The sequence below is a fragment of the Taurulus bubalis genome (assembly GCF_910589615.1).
Source record: "Taurulus bubalis genome assembly, chromosome: 7".
NCBI lineage: Eukaryota > Metazoa > Chordata > Actinopteri > Perciformes > Cottidae > Taurulus > Taurulus bubalis.
In genome coordinates, this window is record NC_136595.1 from 22,200,874 (window position 1) to 22,228,393 (window position 27,520).

Below are 27,520 nucleotides of genomic sequence, written 5' to 3' on the forward strand. Positions count from 1 at the left end.
AGGACGTCCCAGCACGCTGCTGGCCTTCCTCACCAGTTTGTTCAGTCTCCTCCTGTCAGCTGCAGTGATGCTGCTGCTCCAGAAGACCACTCCATAAAAGATGGCTGATGCCACCACCGAGTCAAAGAAGGTCTTCAGGAGTGCTCCCTGCGCCCCAAAAGACCTCAGTCTCCTCAGCAGAAAGAGTCTGCTCTGTCCCTTTTTATAAAGTGCATGAGCGTGGTCAGACCAGTTTGTTGTTCAAGTGAACACCCAGGTACCAGGTAAGATTTGACGATCTCAATGTCCAGTCCCTGGATGCTCACCGGTACCGGAGGAGGGCGTTTACCCCGGCGGAAGTCCACCACCAGGGGTAGACTTCCACAATAACTGAAATATAAAATATACAGACAGAATAGCTTATTGCACAGTGTATTTATATTATTAATATCACCGTTAAGTAATAGTTGTAATAAGTAAATAGTTGCAATGCCACAGAAAGCCCAGCTGAGGGCAGTGTTTCTCCACCAAACGCTTCACTGTGAAGTGATATGTCGCTGCCTCCTAAAAATACTGCCTGCAATATTGGCTGTATTATTAATCAACCAAAAGAGGCATCCGGGAATTCACCGCTGTTATTGCAGACACAGACCGTGTACTAAGCCCTGCGTTGTCTAGCATCGGTATAAAACCCTTCACATATTCACGCCAGCGGACAAACTGCACAACAACAAAGACGTGCTTTTAAAGCTCATCCAAACAAAAGGAAACAGGGCATTCAGCAGCAGCAGCCACGTTGCACGTCCCCTTTAAGACCGTTTTGGAATAATTAATGACGTCGCGCTGTAAACACGACTGACGCTCAACTGCGTGGCCGAAGCATCCTCCAAAGAGCCCGAGACTCTCTCCAGGTTCCTCCTTGTGTTTATTTCTCGACGGGACCGCCGAAATGCACTAAAATAACTGCGGTTCACCTCGACTCTCATATGCGGTCTCCAAAACCAAGACGACGTTGCATTTGTCCTACTAAGTGCCATGGCTAGAAAGACGGACATTCCCTCCTTGTTTTATGGTGAGTCGGTTCGTCTTTGTTGTAAACGCCAAAATATATTTTCCCCCTCTGTACTGTGAGACGACATGACAACACGATATAACGGTATGTTATTTAGCCTGAGTGACGTTTAACCCATTTGCTGTGATTTACAGGGACGTTAGCTAGGTGACATTGTCAGTTGCTAACTATTTTTAAGGGTCTATTTAACGGTTAACGGTTGGCATCAAATGCGCAGTAACGTTAACGGTCGTCTCGTGCGTTAAACGGCTCTTTGCTGTCGAATAAGCCGCCTAACGTCTTTTTTTTCCCGCCGTGTGTGTGCCTTTAATCTGCTTCTTGAGATATAATGCGTCTGTGGCGATAGTTTAACGTTACCTGGTGAACTCCAGTGATTTAACGTTACGATTTGCCTTTGTGTTGTTTACCTGGTGAAGAAGTCCCCTCAATAGGAGACAATAAGTCGAAACACTTTCCTTCCTCCACTTGTCATCACTTCGTCTTTGTCGTAAACGCAGATATATATTCCCCCTTGTAACTGGCTTTTACGTTACTGTGTCACGGTATGACAACAATAACGTTAACATTATCTACACAATCGATGTGTCTGCTGATTTACTGGATTAATAGATCGTTTCGTCTGTTAGTGTTAGTTATTTTAAAAGAATCATTATTTGGGCAGAATGTAACATTAGTGGAAAATGTCCATCACTAGTTTCCCAAAGACGATGCCATCAGATGTCATTGTTTTGTCCGAAACCTGAAAAGGACAAAGAAGAGCAGCGAGCTAACGTTCATCCTCTCGTTGGGGCATTTTAGCTTTAAAAAAACTTCAACGATTACCGTTAACGCTAACTAATTGATTTGACATCAAATACGCATTTACGGGAGGATAATGACGGGAATTGACGTGTGAAGAAAAAAGTAGTCTAATGTCTTTTTAAATCCATCCTATTGTTACCCGAACGACTTCAATACAATACCCCAGAAAATGTCGATTCATTTTGGCAATCTAGCTAATTAGCAGAATAGTTACTCGATTAATAACCTCTTCCTGTAACGTTAGTTTACAGGAACGTTGGCTAACACAGCTCACATGCAGTCAGGTGGACGTCAAATATGCAGTAACTATAGCTGTTTTTTTGTAAAAGGTTGTGTAACCTAAGTTTCCTGAGCAGGTTAGTCTAACCTCTGTAGCATCAGTTAGTTTTTTTTTGCCTTGTATTTTTATTTTATTTTTACATCTAAATTGCATCGACTGTAAACAACAATACGTCTTTATCTCCACTTTTCCTCCGCCTCTTCTCGCAGCATTACACAACACTGTAATAAATGTAGTCCAGGTAGCTCTATTAGTAATAAAGATTCAAAGCAATGTCCTCTGTGATCGGTAATGATAACAAAGGATTTATAGTCTCCAAGGGGCATTTTCAATGCTCCAGGATGTAATACATGGGCAGATTTTCTGTCCATTAGCCTGCCTTCTAAGCATGTTGTTTATGAAAGCAAACATAATCCTTTATCACCACCAGATGCCCCACAGAGGCTTTCCTCTGAGACAAAGAATCACATACACTGGTGATCTGTACCACACTGGTGGCTTTTTGAGGTTTGATACTAGTATTACTTCTTCCACAGATAACAAATATTGCTCTCTATATATTAGTAATCTTCCATGTATTCATTGAAATAAATAATACATTGTACCACTGCTCTCAGGCTACTACAAGGCTACCATCTGAAACCCAGACTAAGTGATCCACCAAACCGACAGGACAATTAATGTCTCCTTTCAATGAAAAATGTCTTTGCAAAAATTTTCATAATATTTGTTTATATGGCTGTTGTCTAGGAGGGACTTTAATCATGTCTGCACTCATCTAATTTCTAATTCACCCAAATGCAGAGGTAGACCAAAAACATGGCCAGCTAATGTATCCAACCCCGGTTATAATGCAGAGCTTTATATAATTATTGACTTTTTTTATGTCATGCATCATTGTCGGCAGAGTCTTCTACATCATTATCAGTTACATATCATCTAACTAAAATGACTGCTGGGCAGGCTTGATCTTTAATAGAGTAGCTGCACAGTTTCAGAGTGACTCGGCATTGCCAGGTCTGCTCCTGTCGGCTCTTGATGGGGAAAAAAATACTGTGTCTCCCACACGCTGACCCCGAATGCCCCACAGACCTCATGACTACAGCACTCTGCCAATCACTACTGCAACCTGCCATCTGTAGTTGATTCCCACTGCTCTCGGCAGACATGCAGCTCACCATCGGGGCCTTCAAACCCTATCACCATAAACCTGACACTGGAGATTATGTGTAGTGGAAAGTAAACATCTTAGCGCAGATTTGGAGTGAGACACAAAATATTGTATTATTATTATTATTATTATTAGTATGTACATTACGTGGATGCAGTGTGTACATCATTACAGAGGATAATATAATGCATATACCTGCATTATATTATATTACATTAAGTATATTGAGACAAAATTTTGCCGAACAGCATCTCCACTGACCTATAGCTAGCGGAGCTTTGGATGGAGTTATGGGGCCTCACTGTGTTGAGGTCAGCTGCTTTATGTTGTTGGCTCCCTGGCGCCTTTGCTCCATTAGCTAGCTCGGCAAAAGAGCAATTCAGAAAATGTTGGTCTCACGGCTGAGGATAGAACAAAAAGACACATTTTGCATCAGCATACTCTACCTCATAGTGTTGACAAATTACATTGGAAGCTAATATTTTACGAAATGTGGAGTGCAGAGAAACACATGTGGTTATGTACCACATGCGGTTTCTGGCTTTCTGTAGGGGTTTACGTCTTTTATTCCAAGTGAAAGTGGATGATTCTATCCAGTTGTATTATTTTCAGTTCAGCTGGTTGCATAGATCTTGTTCAACTTTGTTTCAGTTGATTTTGATGTCAGTTTCGCAGAATCAAAGGAAAAGGGTTTCTTTCTAGACTTGCCACATTGCAGTGACACTAGGCTGTCACACAAGAGGAAATAGAGAAAGCAGAGACACCCGTTTCTTTATGAACAGCAGCCACAAGGCATGTTTTGTGGGAGTATTGCTAATGTTTTTCTCAACCGGAAACCCTACTACTGTCTCAAAAGGTGATGAGTATATTTCTGGGGAAATGAGGTAATCACTAACTGAAGTTAGTTAGATGATGGACTGTTATGATGCCATTCCACATCAACATTGAGTTGTCACCTAGCCATAACATACTATATTGTTGGATTTGTCTTTTAATGAGAATAAAAGACATGCCCTTGTGAAAAGCAGCAAAAAAACAAGTGAGCACTAATACGTTGCACCTACCTGCCGTCCCATCATTCACGTTCAGCCGTTTGAGCCAGATTGAAGATCTAGTATATTATGTAATGTTTCTAACTATGTAGCAAGCGTTCAGTGGGCTTATTCTGTACTGCTGAAATGTTCAGTCAGTCATAAAAGAAGAAAATAGCTCATAATCATTCCGTGACAGGTTTGTAGGTAACAATTTAGATATGAGTTCCATTCACCACAAAAAGTGTTGAGTCGGGCACACTGTTAATTAACAAATTTCTCGCATGGGCAGCTTGCCTAAACGCTGCATTTTCATGACAGAAAGCTGAGAGCCTTGGTTGAGAATCAAACATCCACAGCCTCTTCCTGTGAAATTGCAGTCAGAGAAGGTTGTGGCTCAAATGGCCCATTTTTCACCCAGGACTAAGTACCACCATGAGCTTTTTAAGTGTCACTGTCCTCTGCAAATACTCATCTCAAATGGAGACCGACGCTCACTTCGTAGTGCTTCTACACGTTTTATTAGCCTTTATGGCATATCTGCTCGTTATTTTTAACAAGGTTATGTTCTTTTGCTACTAATTTCATCTATCTTTTCTCAATAGATTGCAATGTCAGTGTCTGGAAATGTAGTATATTAGTCACACTAATAATAGGGTGAGTCAGTAAATAATTTCAGATTCACTTATGCACAGCACTGGATGGGGATTTGCTCAAGTCTGAAAATGGGACATTTAGCTGTGAGGCGACTTTCTAGGCGACAGCGAGGAGACTTTAAATTTCTCATTTGCAGTACAAATACAGTCAGTGTTTGTTTATGACTAGAAAGCTAAGTGAAATTGGCAGTGATTTATGAAACACAAGCCAAAGGTACATTGGAAAATGAGTGAGCCATGAAGCTACCTTCATGCTAGACACGTAGGTTTTGAGTCTCTGGTGCACAGTGAGACTCAAAATTACATTTGATGGGTTTAATCTGCTAAAAGATGCAGCTAGCTTGATCAAAACAAATTAATCATTATCCTAAGAACAAAAGAGACACGATGTTCTGATGTTGCAAACAACCTTTTTTTCTTTCCTGCACAGATGGGGCCCTCGCATTGCACCCTATAGGTTTGCTTAGATATATCAGGGTTTTAGTATTGTTGATGCTTTGATGTGTGCAAACTGCTGAAAGGCAAAAGGTTCAGAGGATTCCTGGTTGGAGAACACACAGACAGGGAAGTGATGTTAAAGGCAGGGTTGGTAATCTTCATCAAAAACATTTTAAATAATCTTATTGAAATTCGCATTACATCCCGACAGAAATCAATGAATGAATTGCTTTGATTTAAAAAAAGAAGAAGAAGAAGAAAAAAAAATCAGGTGGCTATTGCAGGACTGTAATGAGCCCGTCCAATCACTTCAATCAGCAGGGCGGGTTACCTGCCTGTCTGCCTGTCTGCCTGCGCGTATTCTGCCCGCGTGCTCATTGCTTGTCACGTACTAACATGTTCATTATGATAATTTGGGGGGAGTGGCTTAGGAGGTAGGCTTTAAGGGACAGGCTGTCGGTGGGGTCGACATGGCCACTTTCTTACTAGATTTAGCAACTTCTGAAGCTATCGTTGATAGGTACTTTTATCAGTTTATCAAAGAGTTGGCAACACTGGGCGTAGTTTTTCAGTTGGATGCCTTAGAAAATCCAGTGCAGTCTTGCTAGATAATCAAGCCAGCCTTTTATATTGACCAAATAAAGGTAATGGCCCTCCTACCTTAAGGAGGGCATCACTTGGTTCATTACATTTATATTGTATAATATGTGGCATAGACATTACATAAGTGCATTAACATTTCTTGCAAAGAATCAAGATTCAGAATCTGTGATGTGCTGTGACATGCATACATGCACTTATATAAAATCATTGACAATCAGTGAGAGATTCACTTTGTGGACTTAAATGTAATTTGTGTAAAATTTGTGTTGCTTACACTTGATGACCTTCAGTTTTGTGTGGGGCTCAAAGTGGACACAGTTGAAAAAATATGCAATTAATTAAAAAAAAAAAACTGTTATAGAAATAAACTCATTCTCCATTAAATGTGGAATAGCAAAGTTTCATCATTCATACCATTACGAATCTGGGCCCAGATGCATCTCGCCTAACATAAAACTTTAATGTGCAAAGGGAGATGAGGATTTTTCTGTGTTAGCACACACGGCAAAAAAATCCTTAATTAATCGTTTAGATCAATACAGTCCTGAAAATCACATTTCCCTAAAACATGCAAATACATCTGCTACAGTGATACATTTCTTATAGTAGTAGATTAATTTCAACATACTTCTGTGTTACTAATGTAGCGATCTGCCTTATTTCGTCATGGTTTTTCAGGATAGCAACACTAATACCTGAGGAAGTTGTATTCGAGAAAAAGAGTAATAGTTCAAGTCTTGAATACCGTGTATGAAAAAAGAATGTGTGTACTTGTTGCAGTGTGTAGATTAATACATATGTCGGTGCGTACAAGTGTGTTAATTTGCATATTTGGATATCAAGATGAGGCATATCCTCTTATGTTTAAGTCTTTATTAATCCAGGCCAAAGCCGGTTGAGCCTTCACTGATTTACAGCAGCGGGAGCGAGCCTCGTTTCACAGGAACACAAGGCTGCCACTGAAATGCCTGGAGGCTCCCACAGAAGTAACCAAGGTCACAAAGCACCAGCCACAATACTGCCACTTCTTCGCTCAAAGCAGCAGGCTAGCTGTCAGCGTCTGACGCCCTCGGATGCTAACTCCTCTCTTGGGGGTCGATTCCCAACCCGGATCCCACTATCCTCTGCATTTGAGGGAACGTCAGATGGCACTTCTTAGCTTGCCTCTGGTAATATCCGCACTGTAAACACTGTTCGTGCACAGATAGACGCTAACCCAGTGGGCCACCAAACCAGATTTGCCAAGTACTCCTTGAGCATCTGCTAATAGTTGAGAGGATCCCAGGGGACTCTGCTAAGTAAAAACCTAAACCAGAGATCGGGATGTTGTTGTCTTGTTTCAATAAGGAGACAAGCACTTGAAAGGTTGTACTGTTGTCCACTGGGGGGAAATAAGAGCGCTGCAGCAAAGATGTTTTTTGATACAGAAGGGCGATGGGAGAAAACCAGAGAAAAAGAGAGTGATGGTGCTACATGGAGGGCGTTTGTCTGTATTATCTCTCGACATTTTTAATATTGTGAAAAGGGGGAGCGATCTGGAGCTTTTTAACTGCTTTGATTATTTTGGCTCAGTTTTTTTTCTTCTTTCTTTTCTGATGCGTGTGGGAGACTTCCTTGATCATAATGCAGGTTTTCTTCGTGAGTTGGGGTTAGTTAGATGTAAGAGTGTTGCCTGATACACGTGAAACCTTGACGGTACATTTCTGACTATCACAGCTTTACTTGCCCCCTTATCTTTTTGACAGTGATCCAAGCAGCTTTATTACTATTGTGCAATTCTCATATTTCAGGAGAAACCTGAACACTGCTAAATTAGAAATAAAAACTTGAGTAAAAGCCCAAAGCCACGTTACAGATGTTGCTTTCCTCTCTGGATTGGCAGAAACCAGCGGTTTCATCAATTATGAATGAACATACTGTATACAGCGTTCAGGCTTACAGGATGTGCCTCTCCTGCTGAGCAACATCATTATGCCGAATTTTTAACATTTCTATTTTCACTTTTGGGGTTTTTTTTGTAGCTGGATCCAGACCCAGTGTGGCTTTGACGGGAGTGCAAACTCACAGCACTCCACCCTCTCCAGGTCTTAGAAATGTTTGTGAATCAGCAGAGTGAGAAAAAAAAGTCCTCCCCAAATGGCCCCTCTGACCCAGCCCATGTAGAGCACCTGCAGTGTTCGAGCTGTTTGCCTGACCACGTCATGAAAGAGGCCTGTGTTGGACCGTGGGGCCTGGGCACACTGGTGCCTGTGTCCCCGCGTGGATGTGTCTGTGGACTGGATGAGTTTATGGAGACGAGTGGGGAAACGTTGGGATGGGGTTGTGGAAACGGGATAAAGAAAGTTTTACTGCGGAGGGTGTGATTACAGCACTGTACTGTATGATTAACTTTCCTACTATTTTATATATGACAATTTTGTGCTTTATGTGCTTTAAATTTTTGACTTGGATTTTAAGATTTCTATATTTACTGTATAGGCCAATGCCATTTCATTCGCTGGCTTGCTCTCACATTATCAGATCTCAAAGTATCTGCAGTGATGTTTGCCCCATAAAGTATAAATTATGTGACTCAGTAGATGTGCACATAATCCATGAGCAGTCTAACCTTATGATAAAGTGAGCTGCAGGAGATAAGTGTGCAGTTTAGTCTCCTCCCAAATTGTATAATGCAAGGCGGTGAACTGCTTCTGTGACTTTCAGCTGAAGCTTTATCTCTCCAGGCTGGGTTTTTACATCTGGCTTTTTTTCTCCCTGCACAGGCACTCTGAAGTTGATTCTCAGCAGTCAATCCCAGCACATACTTGAGAATGCGTCTGACAGGCGGTACAGAATCCAAATTGAGGCATTCTCACACTGCCTTTTTCAATCTTTTTTTTAGCGTTTTCATTAATAAACCTCTGTTGGAAGAAGGCATTTTATCATAAAATATTTGTTTGTCACAGACTTGGTTTACGGTATTAGGTCCTCACCACTGTAAACTGATCCATAGATCTTGTTGCTTTGGCAGACCTGCAAATGAAATTGCGGAGCGAACATTACTGCAAAGCCTTTGTCTGATCCTGATGTGTAATTCCTCACCCTATCCAGCCTCATTGCCTCGGAGCCTTTGATTACCATCATGATTGTTGTGTTACGCATAAATCTTTCGGTCACAGCAGGACACGTGGCGTTATTCAACTATGTCAATAGAGAAGACCAGCCGTTAGTGGAGCTAACGGTGACTTTAGCCGTCCCAGTGTTGGCATGCCTGCCAGGCTTTTTCCGAATGTTGTTGACCACAGACTCTTTCAGCCTGACTACAGGCAGCGGCACACATCCAGTGCACCACCCTTGTCTCCTGCACTGGCACACTGCAGTGCAGTCTAAACAGCCGTCATCTAATGCAGTGGCTGCCTTTATCACTGATTTTCAACACCCTTTTTCAATCCTTCATTGAAATCTGTTTTGTGGGACAGAGAAAAGTAAAACAGCCTGATGTAAGGAGTCAAGCTTATGTAGTGAGTTGGAACAGCAGCTAATTTTATCTGTGCTGAATAAGCACAATCTCTTATCACCTGCATGTTATTGTGTTAGAGCAAAGGGGTATGTAATCCTCCAGCATATTTTAGTATGCTGTACACTACTATAATTTGTTTTTGCTGTCAGGGACTATGCAGCCATCACATGTTTGTTTTTGAGTTCCCTCCGTCATACTGTATTGACAGTTTTGTATCCTGGGTTTTGAACAACATAACGACTGCCCACATTGTTTGTCAGTTGGCGCATTGGCAGGGGGATCGTGCTGCTTGCCTGCTGGTCCTCTTGCTGGACACACCGGCAGGCTCCACCACTCCAAACAGTAGGCTGATCAAGAAACCACACACAAAAAAGCTCTGCTCCCTGACAGTCACTGCACCACAATCTGTCCTCTCACCACTGGCTCTCCTTGATCTCAGTGTGATTCAACTTGCACTCACCAGATGGACTAACTTGTTTGTGTCACAATTATTCCCGCACTGTGGATACCTTTATGTTTTGATTATTCACACAACCGAGGAAGATCAATGAGGTTAGTTTTTTTAAATCCATATAAATTCTGCTTACGCTGGGCCCCGTCTAGTGCCCAGCTACGACTCATGTTTACCCCCAGCAGCTGTATCTGTAATTAGCTCTGATGTGAGTTAATGTGATGCAACCTGCTGGCCATGTGGGTGTAGCAACAACAGCAAAAACAATTGGAGGCAACTTCCGGCACAGCATAATGGAATAGCTTACTCCGTCAGTACGTCATGCAGAGTTGCTGATAGGCTTGTAACGGTATGAGATTGAGTTAATTTTTTTATTTTCAATATAGAAGGTAAACAAAAGTAACTAATTCAAAGGATGGAGCTGTTTTTAGTTCACACGGTTAAATTGAATATAATCTGGGATGCTCGACCATGGTTCTTGACATTTGACGCACTTGAATTGCCTTGAGGTAGTTGGTTTATTAGCAGCAGTGTTCCTTCTCCCATATTCTATGAAACTATAGGGGCGGGGAGGGGAGTTTCAATTGCTCAACATGTGTCATTATACAGGATTGTGTGTATGATGCATCATTTGGGCAAACATCTTTGAGCTCTCAACATGGTAGGTCATTCGAAAAACAGCGTAGAGTAAATTCAGTGCTATAGTGCTCTGCAAATGCTGCAGTGAGCACCTGGTCTGGTGACATTGTGTCCTTGGCTGAGGAATTCACACACTTAACCCAGAACATCTCACATTTTTAGACCTGAAACACAACTAAAGTGAGTGGCTTTTAGTGACAGCCAAGCAGATGGCTGGGCACACACATAGGGCTTTTTACCAGCAAGGACAAAAGGGAAAAAAAGCACATGGAGCCTCTCATATCAAGGCTAGCCGCTCACGCTGCTGCCATGACAAAGAGCTAAAATAGTCATTATCATAACTACAGTGCATGTAAGGAATTTCCTCATGATCTAATATCTGCACGGAGCCCCATGTGGTCATGAGACCAGCCAACTGTAACCTTTGACACATGCCGTTCTCCATCTGTCATAATTCTTGCCTCTTTCCAGTATGCACTTTGTAAGAATGAACGAAAACTGAAATGTGACAATTACTCACCTAGATGCAAGCACATTTCCAGTACTGTGCATTTGTTTTTGCTGCTGACTCTGCAGCTTAAGGGCATCGGGGTGGTTGGTGAGCGAAACTGTTGACACTTTTCCTGACATTATTTTACGGTTGGCCCAGCAATTTGGCATCTCTATCCTTCAGACTGCCACTGCTGTATAGAGGCTGGTAGATCAATCCCGGTGGGGAAAGGCAGGCAAGAATGTGTACTTTCACACATGCAAATGTGTGTGACATCCGCATTAACGTCATGCAGAAATATGGGCTTTAGAAACCTTGTTTGCAGCAACACGAAGGCATTCCACCATGGCCAGATGACTGTGGTGACTTTACTTATGGGATGTGTAGCTGAAGAGTCGTGAGTAGTAAATTAGTTCGAAACATGAAAAAGATGTTGCTTTGGTTTTTGCATTTACTTTATTTGGCTATTTATTGACCTTTATGGACTGACGAAGGAAAGCCAAGACATTTAGTGGAAGTATGAATGGTATTGACAGCACAGTAAGTGGACGTTGCATCTCCTGGTTTAGTCTATCTGGTGAAAAGAAAAAGTTGTGCTGTTGTAATATCATTACATTACAAGGAGACAACTTCATGTTTTGTTTTGTATTCTATGTCTTAAAAGTAAGTATACATGTTCTCCAGTTAAGTCATGAACGTTCACCTTATCCAATCAACGGAAAGTCAGTTATGCAATGTTACTTTTGTGTGTCATCAGTGCAACAAGTACAGATGGCTTTTTAATGTGTTTTTAATCGTTTTTACATAATCGCAGCGCTCTATGGGATGGAGGCATTAACTCAATCAATTAGTCAATACTTGTTATTAGGATACATTTTCTTTTGGCATTGGTCTTTTAATTGTATTTGCTGAGAGAAGGGTTATGCGCTTGTGAAATTGAGGACTTATTCAAGTTTCCAGTACATTCAGAACAGGATTTGTACATGGAACAGTGTACTCATTCCTCACACTTTTAGAAACAGGGCTGAGTTATACGTCTCTCGACAGGATCAAATCAGAGAATGGGCAGATGGGATATTGGCCCACTCATGCTGCCCCTAAGTCTGCCCCAGCTGCTAGGAGATATTACGCTCCATGTGTGGTGATTAATAGATCCTCAGTCACGTCATACTTAGTTTCAACTGGGCTAGAGACTGCTTGGGCACAGTGATGAATGCAAATGCTTCCTCCTACCTGCAAAAGCATGCAGTGGGAGTTATCCCCTCGGGTCACTGATGGTGCTTGCAACAGTGGTTTAGTATTCATTTTGCTGGGTCAAATGGGGAATCCTTACTGTGACCCATTTACGCTGTTTGGCTGAGGCCTTAGATTTGTTAATATGATTTATCATATTTCTGTGTTACAGCTATATTGTTTTGAATTGTATTGCTTTATCTTAGCATGATCATCCCTCTTCATCGCAGTCCTGATATGAGACCTGCACTGTGAAATGGACATGTTACTCACTCTTGTCAGTGAATGTTACTTTTGTTCTATTTGATTGTGATCTCACCCTACTCTGCTTTTTTTTATAGGTGAGCCGCGCAAGTTTGACCCAAACTTCAGAGGGCCCATAAAAAAACGGTACTACACATACTCCACACCACCACCACCTTTTGCATTATAATTATTGCGTTTAACAATGTTGCTGTATCATAATAAATAATAATACTTTTGATGCACAATTAAGTCACTGCATTACAAATGTGTTTTGAGACATGTCGGCAGAAGACGGATATCTCAAAACGATTATACACTATATGTGTACATGTACATACCATTTATACAATTCTTTTGTTATTGTTTTTTTTTTTTGTATTCTGGTGGCCTGACCTTATAACTATTTGACACTGTCTTCCGTGTATATTGATTTTGTCCATTGTATAATCTTTTTGGTACACACCCAAGTTAGTGCGTTGAGAGATTGATCATTCGATATGCCACGTTAATAAAGATTGAGGCCGAGTGCTGGCAGCTCTCTCCACTCCACCACACAATCAATGGCCATAAGTCAAGCTGGTGGCTGGAGTTAGCCCAATGACACACACTATTAACCAGACAGATACACCCAAACAGATGTAGTCCACACATCACCGGGGCTATCACATCAAGATGTCTCCTGTTTTTCAACCAGAAACACAATAGCGCTTCTCCTGATGAATTACAGCAATTATTACAATTGTATTCACGTCACACAGCTAGCTATGTGACGTGACGCCATCATTTCTACACACTATATAAAAAATGGAATACAAAAAAGATGTCTCGTACGTCGATTCCCATCAAATTGGCAACTTGTGTGATACTTTAGGCCCTTAAAAAGTAGCTCACATATGCCAAAAAAGACAATGACGGTGCTTTACAGATGTGATCTTCATTTAGAACCACAGACCTATGAACTGTAGATTGAGAATTGTCCCTCCAAAAATGAATTAGGATATTTAAAATGAAGTCTACATTTTATGACTACCTGATTTCCGAGCACAATGAAGAGCAGAATTTTGCAATAAAGCAAAAACCCTTCGAGGGGGTAACCACATGCTTTTTTGCTGATTTTAGTCATTTTCTGAGGTAATGTAGGCTCTTATCTCTTTTATGTTCAATGTCAGTTTGGCAGGCTGCTGTAAAGACATGTTTCATACCTCCTGTGTCTCTTTATCCCACCCTCTCCAGCCCATTTCACTGCTTCAGCTGGGTGAAGACGCCAAGAATACTTTGATGTTTCTGTGGCTCAGAGGCTTTTCTTAATGAGAACTGGGAGAGAACCGACTCTGCGGTCGTCTTGTTTTCATGCGAGCTCGGTGCCGAAATGAAGTAACCATATCTGTGGTTATTGAGCAGTACTCTAAAGGACATACAGAAGTGGGCACAGTGTAGTTTTCATTCAAACTGGGACAATATAATACACAGATACTGTACAGTCTGGGTCCAAAATATACACAGAGGAGCCACAACTGCACAAGCGTATTGCAATGTAGTAATGCCTTTGATGTGCACTCAAACAAATGTACTTCCTTTACAAATCAGTCACTTCCTGCCATCATAGCATGTGTGACAACTTACCTAAAGGACCCTTGTGTTTGTCAAAAAATCCCTATCATGTGCAAATCTGACCCTCCAAATGTCCTTTCCTTACAAAGCAGAGACAGGCTGGTGGATTCACACTACAATGGGACCCATGCTATTCCGTGGCACTGCTACCATCTGTGTCACCTTGGCTGGCTCAGAATATCAGCCCAGCAAATATAACACTTGACACAAACGTTTTTTATTGCTCTGACAGAACTTCCCGTACAGGTCTTTTTTTCTCCCCCAGTTCAGTACACAAGCAGGGCAATGCTTTGGTCCCTTTGGTCCCACTTCACATCTGAAGGGACCAGGTTGTGGTCAGAATAGATTTGCACTTTTGGATTTGGCCTGCTTTTCTGAGATAAGAGAACGAAGCAAAATTGTTTTAACCTCCCCCCCTTTTATTTTGTCAGCTTCTCTTCAACACTCATCGTTGCATGCTTCAAAGGTGACTTTTTACTTTCGCACCGTGATGCTGTGTGCACTTTACTTAATAATGCAGACGGATCTACAGAAACATATTACGGCGTAGGAGAGGCAAGGTCGGCTTTAAACCCCCACCCCACAGATCTCCCCCTTTAATCATCTATGATGTGTTGCTGAGTGAGAGCTAACTTATCTTCCAGCTATAGGAAGGAAAGTGATTCAAAGACGAGGAATACAACCATTGCCATGGCAACCGTGCCTTTCCCCTTGTTCTTTTTTTGAATGTGATGGAATGGTACTCCCTTGTCTCTCTTTGTTAATAATATGCACAACATCAGCAACAGCTTTGCCTATAGTGTGTTGTTTTTATACTTCTCATATTCACTGCCAGTGTAAAACTGTAGCGGTCTTCCTCAGGCAGAGCTGTGCCCACAGCCTTTGTTTCTCTACTATCTCCCAAAAATAATTGCTGTGCTTTTCCTAAAAAACAACAATAGTTTACACCAAGTCCTTAAGTCTCATTTCATACGGCAACCAATTGCTTGTTTAGTCTTTTGTCTTCCCGTGTCAGTTATTGGAGGTTTGGCTGATGTTAGGGTGTTTGCCTGAAGATAGAAAGCAGATGGTCTACGGGTGGAGATATCATATTTAGAATGTGCAGGTATGTACAGTCTTTATGTAACTCAGATGAGAGCAGTGATAATGGAGTGATCTTATTTTAAAATGAGAAACGAGGAGAATTAGCAGCCCTGCTGGGACAGAAAACATTCCCAATCCTCTATATTGCTAAGTTCAGAGCAAACCAGTCTCCCAAAGCAGCCTGTTGACATATATTTCAAGCTTTACTGCAGTTATTAATGCAGGACCATAGAAAGTAGCTCTTAAACTTGCAATGCAAACTTAAATTACACAGATGACCCTAATTGATTCTAAGAGGCTACTCTTGGTAACACTACACTGACTAATGTAAATGTAAAGTATCTATTTTAAGCTATATGTACCCCTCTTTGTATGGGTTGATCTGTGTGCATCAGTGCTCTTCACTGTCTGCTACTTGATCTTGAAATTGTATTTGGAGGCTGAAGAGTAGCCTGTATAAAACCATGTAACCATGCCTCATACAAAACAAGGACAATCCACTCTTCATAGAACTACACAGAGGAAACATTGTCACATCTCTGGTCTCAGGCCTCCTTTTGACATTGGCTTCGCTCCTCTGGATGAAAGAGGAGAAGGGTTGAAAGCTAGAGGAGATGAGGGTCTCAAGTCAATTTGTGTTGCGTATGGTTTTTGAGGGAACCTATGTATGTCCTTTGTATGGTACTACTGGGCACAGTGGATTGAGCTTGGCTTTATTCAAAGCCGGGCTCAGTACTCCTAGTCTGAATAGTTTTTTTTTTTTTTTAAGTGGGCTAAAAAGGGGCTGGAATGACAGCTTCTCTCTGAGTGGAAAGGAGGGGATGAAAGCGTGTTGTGAGAGAGAGACAGTGAAGAAGGAGAGAGAGACTCTGAGACGCTGCTTTACACTAGCAAGCTGAGGATGCTGTGGAGAGAAAAGCAAACTTCAAATAGCTGTCTGTGCCTGTGGGACGGTTAACTCTGGGTGGATTCAGGGTCTCATTAGAAAGTCAGTAGGCCTGCACTACAGTTTCTCTGGAAACCAAGTATGCAGATGACACCTTGTTATACCTGGTAGAAAATGCTGCACCCCCACAAACTCACAACAATGAAATAGTTAAACACACAATCAACATAAAATGTGCATGTATTTTTCTCAGGAAAACCATTCATAAATAACCTCGTCTTAATCTTCCCAGTGTCACTCATCTGTTATTTGTTTTTTTCCTCCCTCCCAGGAGCTGCACTGATGTGCTGTGCTGTTTCATCTTCATCGGTGTCATCTTCGGCTACATCGGACTGGGTACCGTGGGTGAGTTTGAAGTATTGCTTCTCAATGCAAAGTCCTTAATGAAACACAAACATAGGATATGACATGTTCTGGTCTGGTCGTAGAGTGAAAGTGTCTGCCTGGGACAATATCATTTAGCTAAATATTGGATGGCCAGTGATTCCCTCTGGCACTCATTTCATTCAAATTTTCTTGAAGCAGTCTAGTTCACTTGAGTGTGACAAAGTCCACTTGCAAATGACTGATGCCATGCAGTATGGTGAATCTCTCATTGACCTTCCTTTCTTTCAGTCTTGCCTGAAGTTTTCCTTTTCCCATTTAATTTCTTTACTTTCTCTCTCTCTCTTTACTTTTTATTTCAGTCTCCTTTTTCTTTCTCGTGCAGAAAACATATCTTGTTTTAAGGACTTACTGTTTCACAATCATTTAAAAAGAGCAGGAGCCATGAAAATGGATGTGAAATACACTGACATCTTCTGCAATCAGCTGAAGAATGCTGTGATTCTTTCTGTTTTAATTTGTAAAGTTTCAGCATCCTTGTTGTGTCAAAGACGTAGACTGTCTTTGTTGTACCGCTTCACATTCAGAACAATACTTCATTGACTGGTAAGGGGAAAGGCCCGCTGTTGTTCAGGTTAAGAAAACAAATGAAACGCAAGAATTGCTTTGTAAATTGAACTCCAGGGTTCATTTCCTGCTACTCCTGTCTGGAGAAACGTAACAAAACAAATTAAAATGGATTGATTTGTTTATTTGTTTTCATCTGTGTAGATGTTTCTTCTTAATTAACATGCATGCATACATTCCAAATAAATATCCGTTGTTGCTTTATTGGTTTGGTTAGTCCACAGAGAGACACGCATGGCCTTGGCCTAATGCACTTATAGATTTGATGCCTATAGATTCATATAGAACCGTCGTTGACCCAGCTGTACCTAATAATAATAATAATAATAATAATAATAATAATAATAATAATGCAATACATGTCCTAAGGTAGCTGATCATTTTCTCCGTTGCATTCAAAAAAGCTCTCAGACTTACACTTCACATTCCAAGACTGATGGCATGTGTCATTTAGGACCACAGAGAGCCTTGTGCACCTCAGTCGGTAAAACGATGACACTGCCAGTTTCAGGAGCATGTGTCTAGTGTGGTTACACATGCTAAAATTGTGCTGTGCTGTGTTTTCAGCCTGGGTCCATGGCGACCCCAGGAAGGTCGTCTATCCAACCGACAGCCACGGACAGTTCTGTGGCTACCAGAACACCCCCAATGCGTGAGTGGAAAAATATCTTTCTTAAATGATTGTACACTGGAATAATTATGTTCCCCAATTTGTCCGTCAGATTCCCGTCATTATCTTTACCCTCGCATAAGGATTTGACCACAATACACGGTGATGGTTTGTGATTAATTATGGCAGGCTTTACTGCATGGCTCACTCTCTCCCTCTCTCTCTCTCTGAGTGTGCGAGTGTTTGTGTTTAAATGCTTGCTCATAAGACATTGCAGTAATAGACCTGTTTCTCTGTCATTTGAATCCTTCTAATACGACTTACGATCGTCACCATTTGTCTCCACAGAAACAAATCCATATTGTTCTACTTCAACATGTTGAAATGTGCCAATCCTGCAGTTCTGATTAACCTCCAGTGCCCTACAACCCAGGTAAGAGACTGAATGAAGCCTCTTCTACCACCACATGTTTGCCCTGCTTTGTGTTCCTCACCAACCTGTCCTCCACGCTTGATTATGCAAGATTGATGGGCTTTCTCATTAAGAGGATGTGTTCCCTCCTCTAGCTCTGTGTCTCCAAGTGCCCTGACAGATTTGCAACTCTAATGGATGTGTGGACTACCAGTGACTTGAACTACTACAAGCAATTCTGCAAGGCAGGGTTTGAGAAAAACAGTAAGGTGAGTGGTCCATTTAGTCTTTTTGCACAATAGATGAAAATATATGTATTGAACCCATGCCTTGTCTGGCTGCAATGCTCACTCGCTATTGTTTTGGAGACCAGTTAATGTGGGACACCCAGGTATGTATGTATTATAGTTTGTAATTTGCTTTAGACAGGCCTATGTCCTCAGAATTTTATTTGGGCAATATGGGCTTCTAAATTACAAGAGTTTGAACCTTATTCTCTTGTAGACATACTTTTTGAAAATATAATTGCACAAGAAAGCTTCTAAACTCAAAAAAAGTAATCCATCCTCAGATTTCATCACTTTATCTGTCCGGTGTTTATAATAAAGAGCTCGTTTGAATGTGTCTTGAGAGACGGCCGGAAGTGAGCTAGCAGTCACTGATGCACATCACAGCCCCGTTCTGTCGGCTGGCAGCAGTTCGGTGACGTTGGCGCGGTGCTGTGTAAGAACCAGAAAGTAAGGTGGTGTGTGTGGGAGCACCTAACAGCGCAGTCATACTGAATCACTGATTTACCTTCCCACTGTCATCCCAAGTATGACGGCGTTACATCAGAAAGGATTCAATCCAACATTTGTCACATCTGACTTTGGTCTTCAGGAATAATTATTTTATTGTTACCAACGCTCACTGCAAATTTACCGTTGCTGAAGTGAGAACTTATTAGATTTTATAGATATACAGAAACCTACAGGACAGATTCAGATAAAACAACGGAAAGATCAGTTAATTAATTGGTAAAGGCGTTCCATTCCGTCGCTCCCAATTATGTATACGATGATACATATCTTGTTTTTAATATTGTGCCATTTTTTATTTCCCTTTCAGAAAGTTGCAGATGTCATACGAGATGAAGACTGCCCATCCATGATTGTGCCAAGCAGACCCTGTAAGTACATCTGAATAACTGTAATCACAACAACACACAATAAATAGCTCTCTATCTGTTTGCCAGGCCACTAAAGAAATGTGTTTTCAGTCCTTCAGCGGTGCTTCCCGGATTTCATCACAAAAAATGGAATTTTAACTGTCGGCAATCAAACAGTCTTCAAAGACGGTGAAAATAAGCAGAGAAGTGTCAGCGATCTCAAAGTTGCTGCCAAGTAAGATATGCTTGCGACGTGAATCTTTATCCTTGTTGTTCAACAAGTTAAGTTATGCAAAAAAATGTAAAATGAATCTTCATGAGATAGATAATTGGCATTTTTGCTGTCGTAAAAAAGAATATGTATACATATTTTACCCGTGTAAAATAAAGTGTTTTTAAACTGTTATACTGTCAATAGGGCTGCCCGCTCTGCACCCAGAGAGCACTGGACAGATATTACAGGGTAGGACAAGTGGGCATGTCACTGATGCCCAGGAATGTGTCCGACCACATTCAAAGTCGATTGCATGTTTATTGCACGAAATGCAGCTTACCCGCAAGTTCAAGATTTGAACTTCAGGTTTACCTACGAGCTTACAACAGCTGCTTTGTAAATCTACGCCATCGACATGTTAATGGGCTGAGATAGCTTTAAATGTTGGATAAGCAGAGAAATCATGTATTTAAACCAGTGAGCGGATATTGTAACATACATGATTCTGTGTTTGCTGTGACCAACTTGTGTTTGCATATTTAACTGGAAAGATAATGTGCTTTAATGCTTTTCTTTTCGTAGCCAAGTAACGGCCATGCAGCAAGGAGTGGAAAGGTCTCAAAAAGGATTTATTATAGCTTTTTAACTTTGCCTTCGCTGTTGCCAGTAGCTTTTTGTAGACTAACCCTGTCTCTTCATGATGAACAATCTGTTCCTGCTTCCCTCCACCTGCAGCAGTGGACAGGAATTAGGACAGATTGATACAATTGTTTGTGGCATATATCTACCTCAAAACATCCAGTCATCTACTACCTTGGGTGTCAAATAACATGGAGAGGGATGTGCTTCCCCCTGGTGGTCATTAGGTTTGCTCCCTGGATCTAGATGTGAATGCAGCTTTGCAGAACAGTGCTGGATATGATCCAAACTCTTGCTTATAGACAGGGTTTCAGTGACCTTTTAGGGAGCTGAATAACAGCTCTTCATTTTCTGCTTGGTTTCAGAGCGGCTTTCAGCGTTGTTTGTCCCATAGCAATGTTAGCTTGTCCTCTTTGCCTCCTCTGTACTTGAGAGATTTATCTGAGTCATAGGGCAGTGTCTCTGCGGTCAAATTTTTCAGTAGCAATGTTCTCACTGTGTTACCAGTCTTGTAGTTATATTCTCCCTGTGGAGCTCTCAACCTCAAAGTCTGTTTCTCATTTTCATTACCAGAGTTCTTCAACTAAACTGACAGACTAGACAAGAAATATGTTTGTTTTGATGCTGAAACATTTGTCTTTGGTGAAGATTAGTTTTTTGCACAGGGAAAGGTTAAGTTGAAATATCAAAACAGATTGAGTCATTTAAGTGAGGTGACAAGTAACATGGATTTAAAAAAACAATACAGTTTATATTGAGTCTGTAATGTTGAGTATTTGAAGCATTTAGTTTGTAACCTGTACTGTAAATGGAAACAACTGGGTTCTTGATTTGATGCATCCATTCCTATGTATCCTTCCACTAGATGCTCCTCTACATCACATTCAGTAACATACCGCTCTACCATCTACCGCCATACCGAAGAATCTATTGCTCTATAGCGCTTCAGTAACACTAACGCTGTTTTGTGGCTCATTGATATTAAAGTTAGAATATTTCTCTTGAGACCCTCATAACCCAATACGTAGCTCCTAAAGCTGAGAATATCAAAAGCAATTTTAAACCCTACCCATCTTTGTTTCATCGTAAGAGCATCAAAGATGAGTAAAGTGTCAAAATGCTTTTGAGAAACCCTAGTAAGTCAATTTTTAGTGGCAGTATCGCAAAACCGCCACAGTCCGCCTCTGTGTCCTTATTAAATCCCTTTTTCGTCATTGCTTCCCTTCTCATTCCTTCCCGTCTCACCTCGTTACTCCAACACAGAAGTATCTCCAGTTTGCTGAATGCCAAAGAAGTTGGCAGGAAGATCTTTGAGGATTATGCAAATTCCTGGGACTGGATCCTCATGTAAGAATGTTTTCACTCTCTTAATGGATTATGTGCTCCTCTGTAGTTTTGGGGGGGATATCTGACACGTCAGTGATATAAATAATGAATTGTATTAAAAAATGTTTACCCTGTGACTTTTACATACAAAGATTTCCTGCTATCCTACCCGTCAAATACTGGTCAGTACCCAGTCCGTATGTGTTTGTGTTGTTGCAGTGGTCTGGTGATAACCATGGTGGTCAGTCTGGCCTTCATCCTTCTGCTGCGCTACACTGCTGGTGTGATCTTGTGGTTCATTATCTTTGGTGTCATCATTGTGGTCGGCTTCGGTGAGTATTCACCATAGACGGTTGCCTCACATTGGCAGTGGTTCCTGTATACTTTGTGCACATGTTGGAGATGTTGCCCACATGTTCTGTTTGACTTTCTCACCTATCTTGCCATGAGCAGTGCTGTTGTCATGGCAAACTGTGGCAGATTTAGATTTGTCTTACCTTTCCTGTTGCATTGTTTCCTGACTTTCATTCTCTATCTCTGTCTCTCAGGTATCTGGCACTGCTACTGGGAGTACAGCACTCTGAGCATGAAGCCAAGTGCTAATGTCACCATCTCTGATATCGGCTTCCACACAGACTTCAGCATCTACCTTCAGCTCAGCCAAACATGGCTCATCTTCAGTATGTTGTTGTCCCCTCCCGTGCATTTGCTTCACTCTTTCTATCGTATTATATAAACCCAAACCCTTATGGGTGTCATGCAATGCTCGTCCCACTGAGTTTTGCTCAACCCCAATCATATGAATAACATTTTTCCATCCCTGTCGACTTGAGTTTTTGAAAATGAAACATTCATTATTTGTACTACCTTGAGTTAAAACATATTAGTTGCATTGACTAGTAATGAAACCTATCTTTTGTTTTGTAGTGATCTCGCTTTGTGTGATTGAGGTCATTGTTGTGGTTATGCTGATATTTCTGAGGAGTAGGCTGCGCATCGCCATTGCGTTGCTGAAGGAGGGAAGCAGGTGAGTACCAATAGAAGCAGAGTTTACAATTTAAAATTAAATAGTGTTTGACTTTGACTTTGTTTCTTATAATACAACACAATTCAATAAGATGTTTGATCTTTCTTGTTTCTAGGGCCATCAGTCACATAATGTCCACTCTCTTCTACCCAATCATCACCTTTTTCCTTCTGGCCATCTGCATCGCTTACTGGGCCGTCACAGCAGTGTATCCTTCTGGCTGCTGGTGCATTGATGAACGGTTTCTCTCAGAGAATTCATGCAGTTTGCGATGTATTACACACAACATCAAGTTCATTAACGTTATCCACAATATCTTCTATAATAACCTGTGAGTTAACAGATCATGCACTGCTGGAGTTGATTGAATTGTATATAGAACGTGGATAGGGCTTCTTTCTCTTTTTTTTAAAGCAAGGGCAAAATGAGAGAAAGCTTGTGCTCTTGTGTCTTTGACATTGTAAGTGGATAAAATACAGTCAGTTTTGTGTGAATACTTCAGTTACATTTGAAGTGTTAAAACAAAACTGACTATTATTATCAGTAGTCAGTGATTGTTGTGTGGATAAAATGTCGCTTTGTGTTGCCCTTAACTAGTTTGTTCTCAGCTTCTTGGCATCATCGGGTAATGCGGTCTACAAGGTCACACCTTCTGATGATAAATGCATGCATGCCAACCTCACATGCAATCCAGAGGTTAGTCCTCCACTCTCTTACACAATGAACTTCATTTACTGGAGAAATACTGGTGTCACTCATTCTTCATTTTTGTAACCTTGTCTCTCCCACTTCTTGCTCTGTGAATACTTCTTGGTCAGTCTATAATCAAAGTGAATGTAATAGCTTTTCTTATTGTCTACAAGTCAATGCGCTAATGTAAATAGAGTTTACAGTCGTTGCTGACAGCTAAATCTTTTTATTATTTGACAAATGTTATGCATCATCCTGCCCCCCCCCCCACCCCCCCTGGTTTGTTTAAGGTAATGTGAAATCTAAAAGTTTTTTTATGTGGTTAATAAATGCAGGACTCCCTTATACATTAGCAACACATATTCATTAAAGTTAAAAACGGAGACACAGTGAAGGAAAAACCCAAGAATAGAAAAGTGACACCATTTGTTTTTCTGTGATTGAGTAGTTTGTCTTGCTGTTAATTAAGTGTATCAAATCTGTTGCTTTCTTTCAGACCTTCAGTCAGACCAATATCACCAAAGTGTGCCCCGGCTCACAATGCATGTTTGCTTTCTACGGTGGGGAAAGTGTGTACCACCGCTACATCCTGGTCCTCCATCTGTGTAACCTGTTTGTGTTCCTCTGGCTGATCAACTTCACCGTCGCACTGGGTCAGTGCACCCTGGCAGGGGCCTTCGCATCCTACTACTGGGCCCTGAAGAAGCCTGCAGACATCCCTGCATTCCCCCTCTTCTCGTCTTTTGTCCAAGCCATACGGTAAGGAAATGTAACTACTACCCCAATAATTTACATATGGATATAAGAAGCACTGCTTGTCTAAATAAGCCATTTCACAACATAAGCATCTATTTAATCTTACTCGTTGTTCAAATGTCTTTTATACCATTCTACTTCTCGTTCACAGTTACCACACTGGTTCTCTTGCCCTTGGTTCTCTGATCCTCGCCGTGGTGCAGATGGTCCGAATTCTACTAGAGTACCTGGATCACAAACTGAGAGGTAAACTTTAACTCTTAAAACACAAATCGTACACAATTTGATGGTTACTTTAAACGTGATGTTGATGGTTGATGATGTTTCCCCAGGTTCCCAAAACGCATGTGCTCGATATGTACTTTGCTGCCTCAAATGCTGCTTCTGGTGCCTGGAACATTTCATCAAGTTTATGAACCGAAACGCATACATTATGGTGAGTTAGGAAACCTCTACTTTAGACGGATTTATTGCAAATATCTGTTTGTAGTTCATTTGTTAGTTGGCTTGGCTTGTTTCTCAATGCTTCATTACTCTCTACTTTTCTCTCGCCAACAGATAGCAATATATGGAAAGAGCTTCTGCAACTCCTCCAGGGATGCGTTCTTCCTCTTGATGAGGAACGTTATTCGGTAAGTCTTTTCTTGTAGGTCTGTGTCAGATCCAGGCGTCTAAAAAGTGGTCAGAGTACAGATTATTTACAGCTGAGACACACACAATTAACTAAACCAGGTTAAGAAAAAAAGCTTTTATATTATATATCTGTGAAAACAGATTGACATGTGTTTCAAGCAGTTGGAAATAAGTGCTTATAATTATAATTATTATTATTCCTCAGGTATTTAATGGTGTGCCCATGTTCTGTGTCTCAGTGTGTGATACTGCTTTCTCCATTTCCCTGGTGTCTGTCTCTCTCCTCCACTCTGGCTTTCCTCTGCCTCCTCTGTAGGGTGGCTGTCCTGGACAAGGTGACAGACTTTCTGCTCTTCCTGGGGAAACTGCTTATTTCAGGAAGTGTTGGTGAGTTTCATGTCACCTGCAGTCTGTGAAGTGACAGACAGAATGAGATATCCTGCTGAATATTAGGCATATGATGAATCGTCTCGCTCCCAGTTATTTCTGCTGTGCACATACTTTATTTCCACTCAAGTTGAAATGTACTGTTGCAAAGGTCGTCTGCTGGTCTGTGAAAATTATTACATCTCTTACATTCAATTACAGGAGGTCAAATGAATCCTAGTAGTTACCTTTACAAATCCCTGTCCAGAAAATGTTGAGCTATTTGTTTCACATGTAAGATGTATTGATCTAAATGTAGCAGATGAAGTATTTCGGCTTGTAAAGCCATTACCTTTTCCCCTTTTTAAACCATTAAAAAAAGCATTTTAGGATGCTTTGTGCTGTTTGCTGACGGAAAGTGTGGTGGAATAATTATTATATATGTATATGTTTGGTCTGAAAGGGTTTATAAAGTAACCATTTCAAGACTTGACAAGAAATTATACCGCCACACCTTTTTTTTTTTTTTTTCCCAGGTGTTCTTGCATTTTTCTTCTTCACACGTAAAATTCCGGTCATTCAAGAGGAGGTGCCGTCCCTAAATTACTTCTGGGTCCCCCTTCTGGTAAGCAATTACAGAACGTAGGCTTTTAAACCAGTAATTGTTCCAGCAATAACAACTGAATCAAGTTTCTTCAAGGGGTTGAGGTGCAGTATGTTTGTATTCTGACTTGACCTGTTCACTGTGCACACAAAAGATTTTATCCAGACACTCCGAGGTGCTTAGTTTAATCAAAATATTCCTTTTGATAAAGGGGAAACTCTTCCTCTCTCTTATGTCTCTGGCTCAGCCTTCACCTTTTTTAAATAGTGATTGTGTTTTGTTTAAATGAGATGGATTAAAATGCTGCTGGAGCTTTAGTTTGACCAATGTAAGAAAATTATTTTTTCACCGGATATACCACTAAAATGTATGTATTATTTATTATTATTATTCATACTGCTTATATTATGCCTTTTACATTCGTCACATTTTTGCAAAGCATGGCACTGATTCAATTTAATAATTTAGAATGACTAAATGTGTAAGTAGTTTTGTTTGTTGGTGACTATGAAGACCTGCAGGTAGGCCCAAGCAGTGGGATCCTCCACAACAACATGTCTAACACCTCAGCTGTCCCCGAGAACACACACTTCTTGGTGTGAAGTGTGAGGGATGCCGTTTGTATCTGCAAATGTGTGGCATAGATCACAATGGTCACTGGGTTTCATATTTTTCTCTTAATTGTGGAACGCAGTTGAAATGCATTTGACACCATTTCACATCAAATTGCATTGCTGCACAAGGTAATACGTTTTTTTTTCTTCGGATTCATGGCCCAGTGGATCATGTTACGCTTAATGTTTTTGTTGTCGCATCACAAAACAGACTTTTGGAATAGATATTGACCGTGTAGCGTTCTGACTTCGACCTGTTAATTGTTTCAGACGGTGATATTTGGATCCTACATGATTGCACACGGCTTTTTTAACGTCTATGCGATGTGTGTGGACACCTTGTTCCTGTGCTTTTGTAAGTATGCTGGGTTTTTTTTCAGTAATTTACATGACACAATGTGAAAATATGACTACTTGTAATGAACACTGCTACAATGGTTAAAGATGAAATGTCAAGTAGCCTGTCAGCAGCTGAGTTTAAGTTAACTGGCCCAAAATGACGACAACGACAAAAACTAAAGCTGATTCCTGCTCATTCAGCTCTCTAATTCCTGCATGGCCTTTTTGAATATTTATCTTGACTAAGTCTTTGCTTTGCTTTCTCTTTCTGGCTATCACTCTGTCTGCTATTCCTGCTCCCGCTGTCCTCTGCTGCGCTGCCACCTGGTCTCAGGTGAAGACCTGGAGAGGAACGATGGTTCTCCCTCCAGGCCTTACTACATGTCTCCTGGCCTGCACAAGATCCTGCGCAAAGGAGAGGAGGGTGCCAAATTGTGCGCTGCCTCCTGAGCGACGTGCGGCCATTTCTATTGAACTGTCGACTCTCTCACTCACTTCTCCATATCTGCTGTATGTGTGAGGGTCGGGACGTTTGAGAGCGAGTACTGTAGGGCTAAACATCAAAACTGGATGCATCCCAGCCTGGTCAGGGATGGTCTTAACATAAAAGGACATGCTTTTACTTCAGTTCATCCCAGGAAAGGCACGGGGGACTAGAAAACACCCGTTTACTTCCTCTCTTGAGCCAACTCAGATACTTGCCTTTTTTTCTGCCACGCTTACTTTCTTTTTCCTCTCTGTATTCTCTGCTGACCTCTGCCTTACCGAGAGGGTACATGTCAACTCGCAGGACGGACGTACGGACTGAGATAAATATGATAAGAGCATTTTTGCATAAACAAATATAAGGACCTTAAGATGTACAGATGCCACTGATGGACTATGGCATAAGGCCTCACCATGAAAAAGAGGTGGAGTTATGGAACACCCTCTTGTCGCACTTTGGTCTTCTAGTGTAAAATC

The 27,520-nt window shown here is 41.2% G+C and overlaps 1 protein-coding gene across 1 annotated transcript; it reads left to right on the top strand.

The window, feature by feature from the left end:
• Positions 1–1,014: 1,014 nt before the first annotated feature.
• On the top strand, positions 1,015–27,007 carry slc44a5b (solute carrier family 44 member 5b; the record flags this gene model as incomplete). Its single annotated transcript, XM_079220535.1, has 22 exons — positions 1,015–1,051; positions 12,685–12,733; positions 16,501–16,574; positions 17,748–17,832; positions 18,139–18,223; positions 18,358–18,471; positions 19,310–19,370; positions 19,461–19,584; positions 21,466–21,549; positions 21,748–21,860; positions 22,077–22,208; positions 22,456–22,555; positions 22,671–22,763; positions 23,164–23,251; positions 23,742–24,004; positions 24,153–24,247; positions 24,334–24,437; positions 24,560–24,633; positions 24,951–25,021; positions 25,537–25,625; positions 26,489–26,573; positions 26,892–27,007. The coding sequence occupies 22 exons, from the start codon at positions 1,015–1,017 to the stop codon at positions 27,005–27,007; spliced, it is 2,136 nt and encodes a 711-aa protein (XP_079076661.1).
• Between the last annotated feature and the right edge of the window lie 513 nt (positions 27,008–27,520).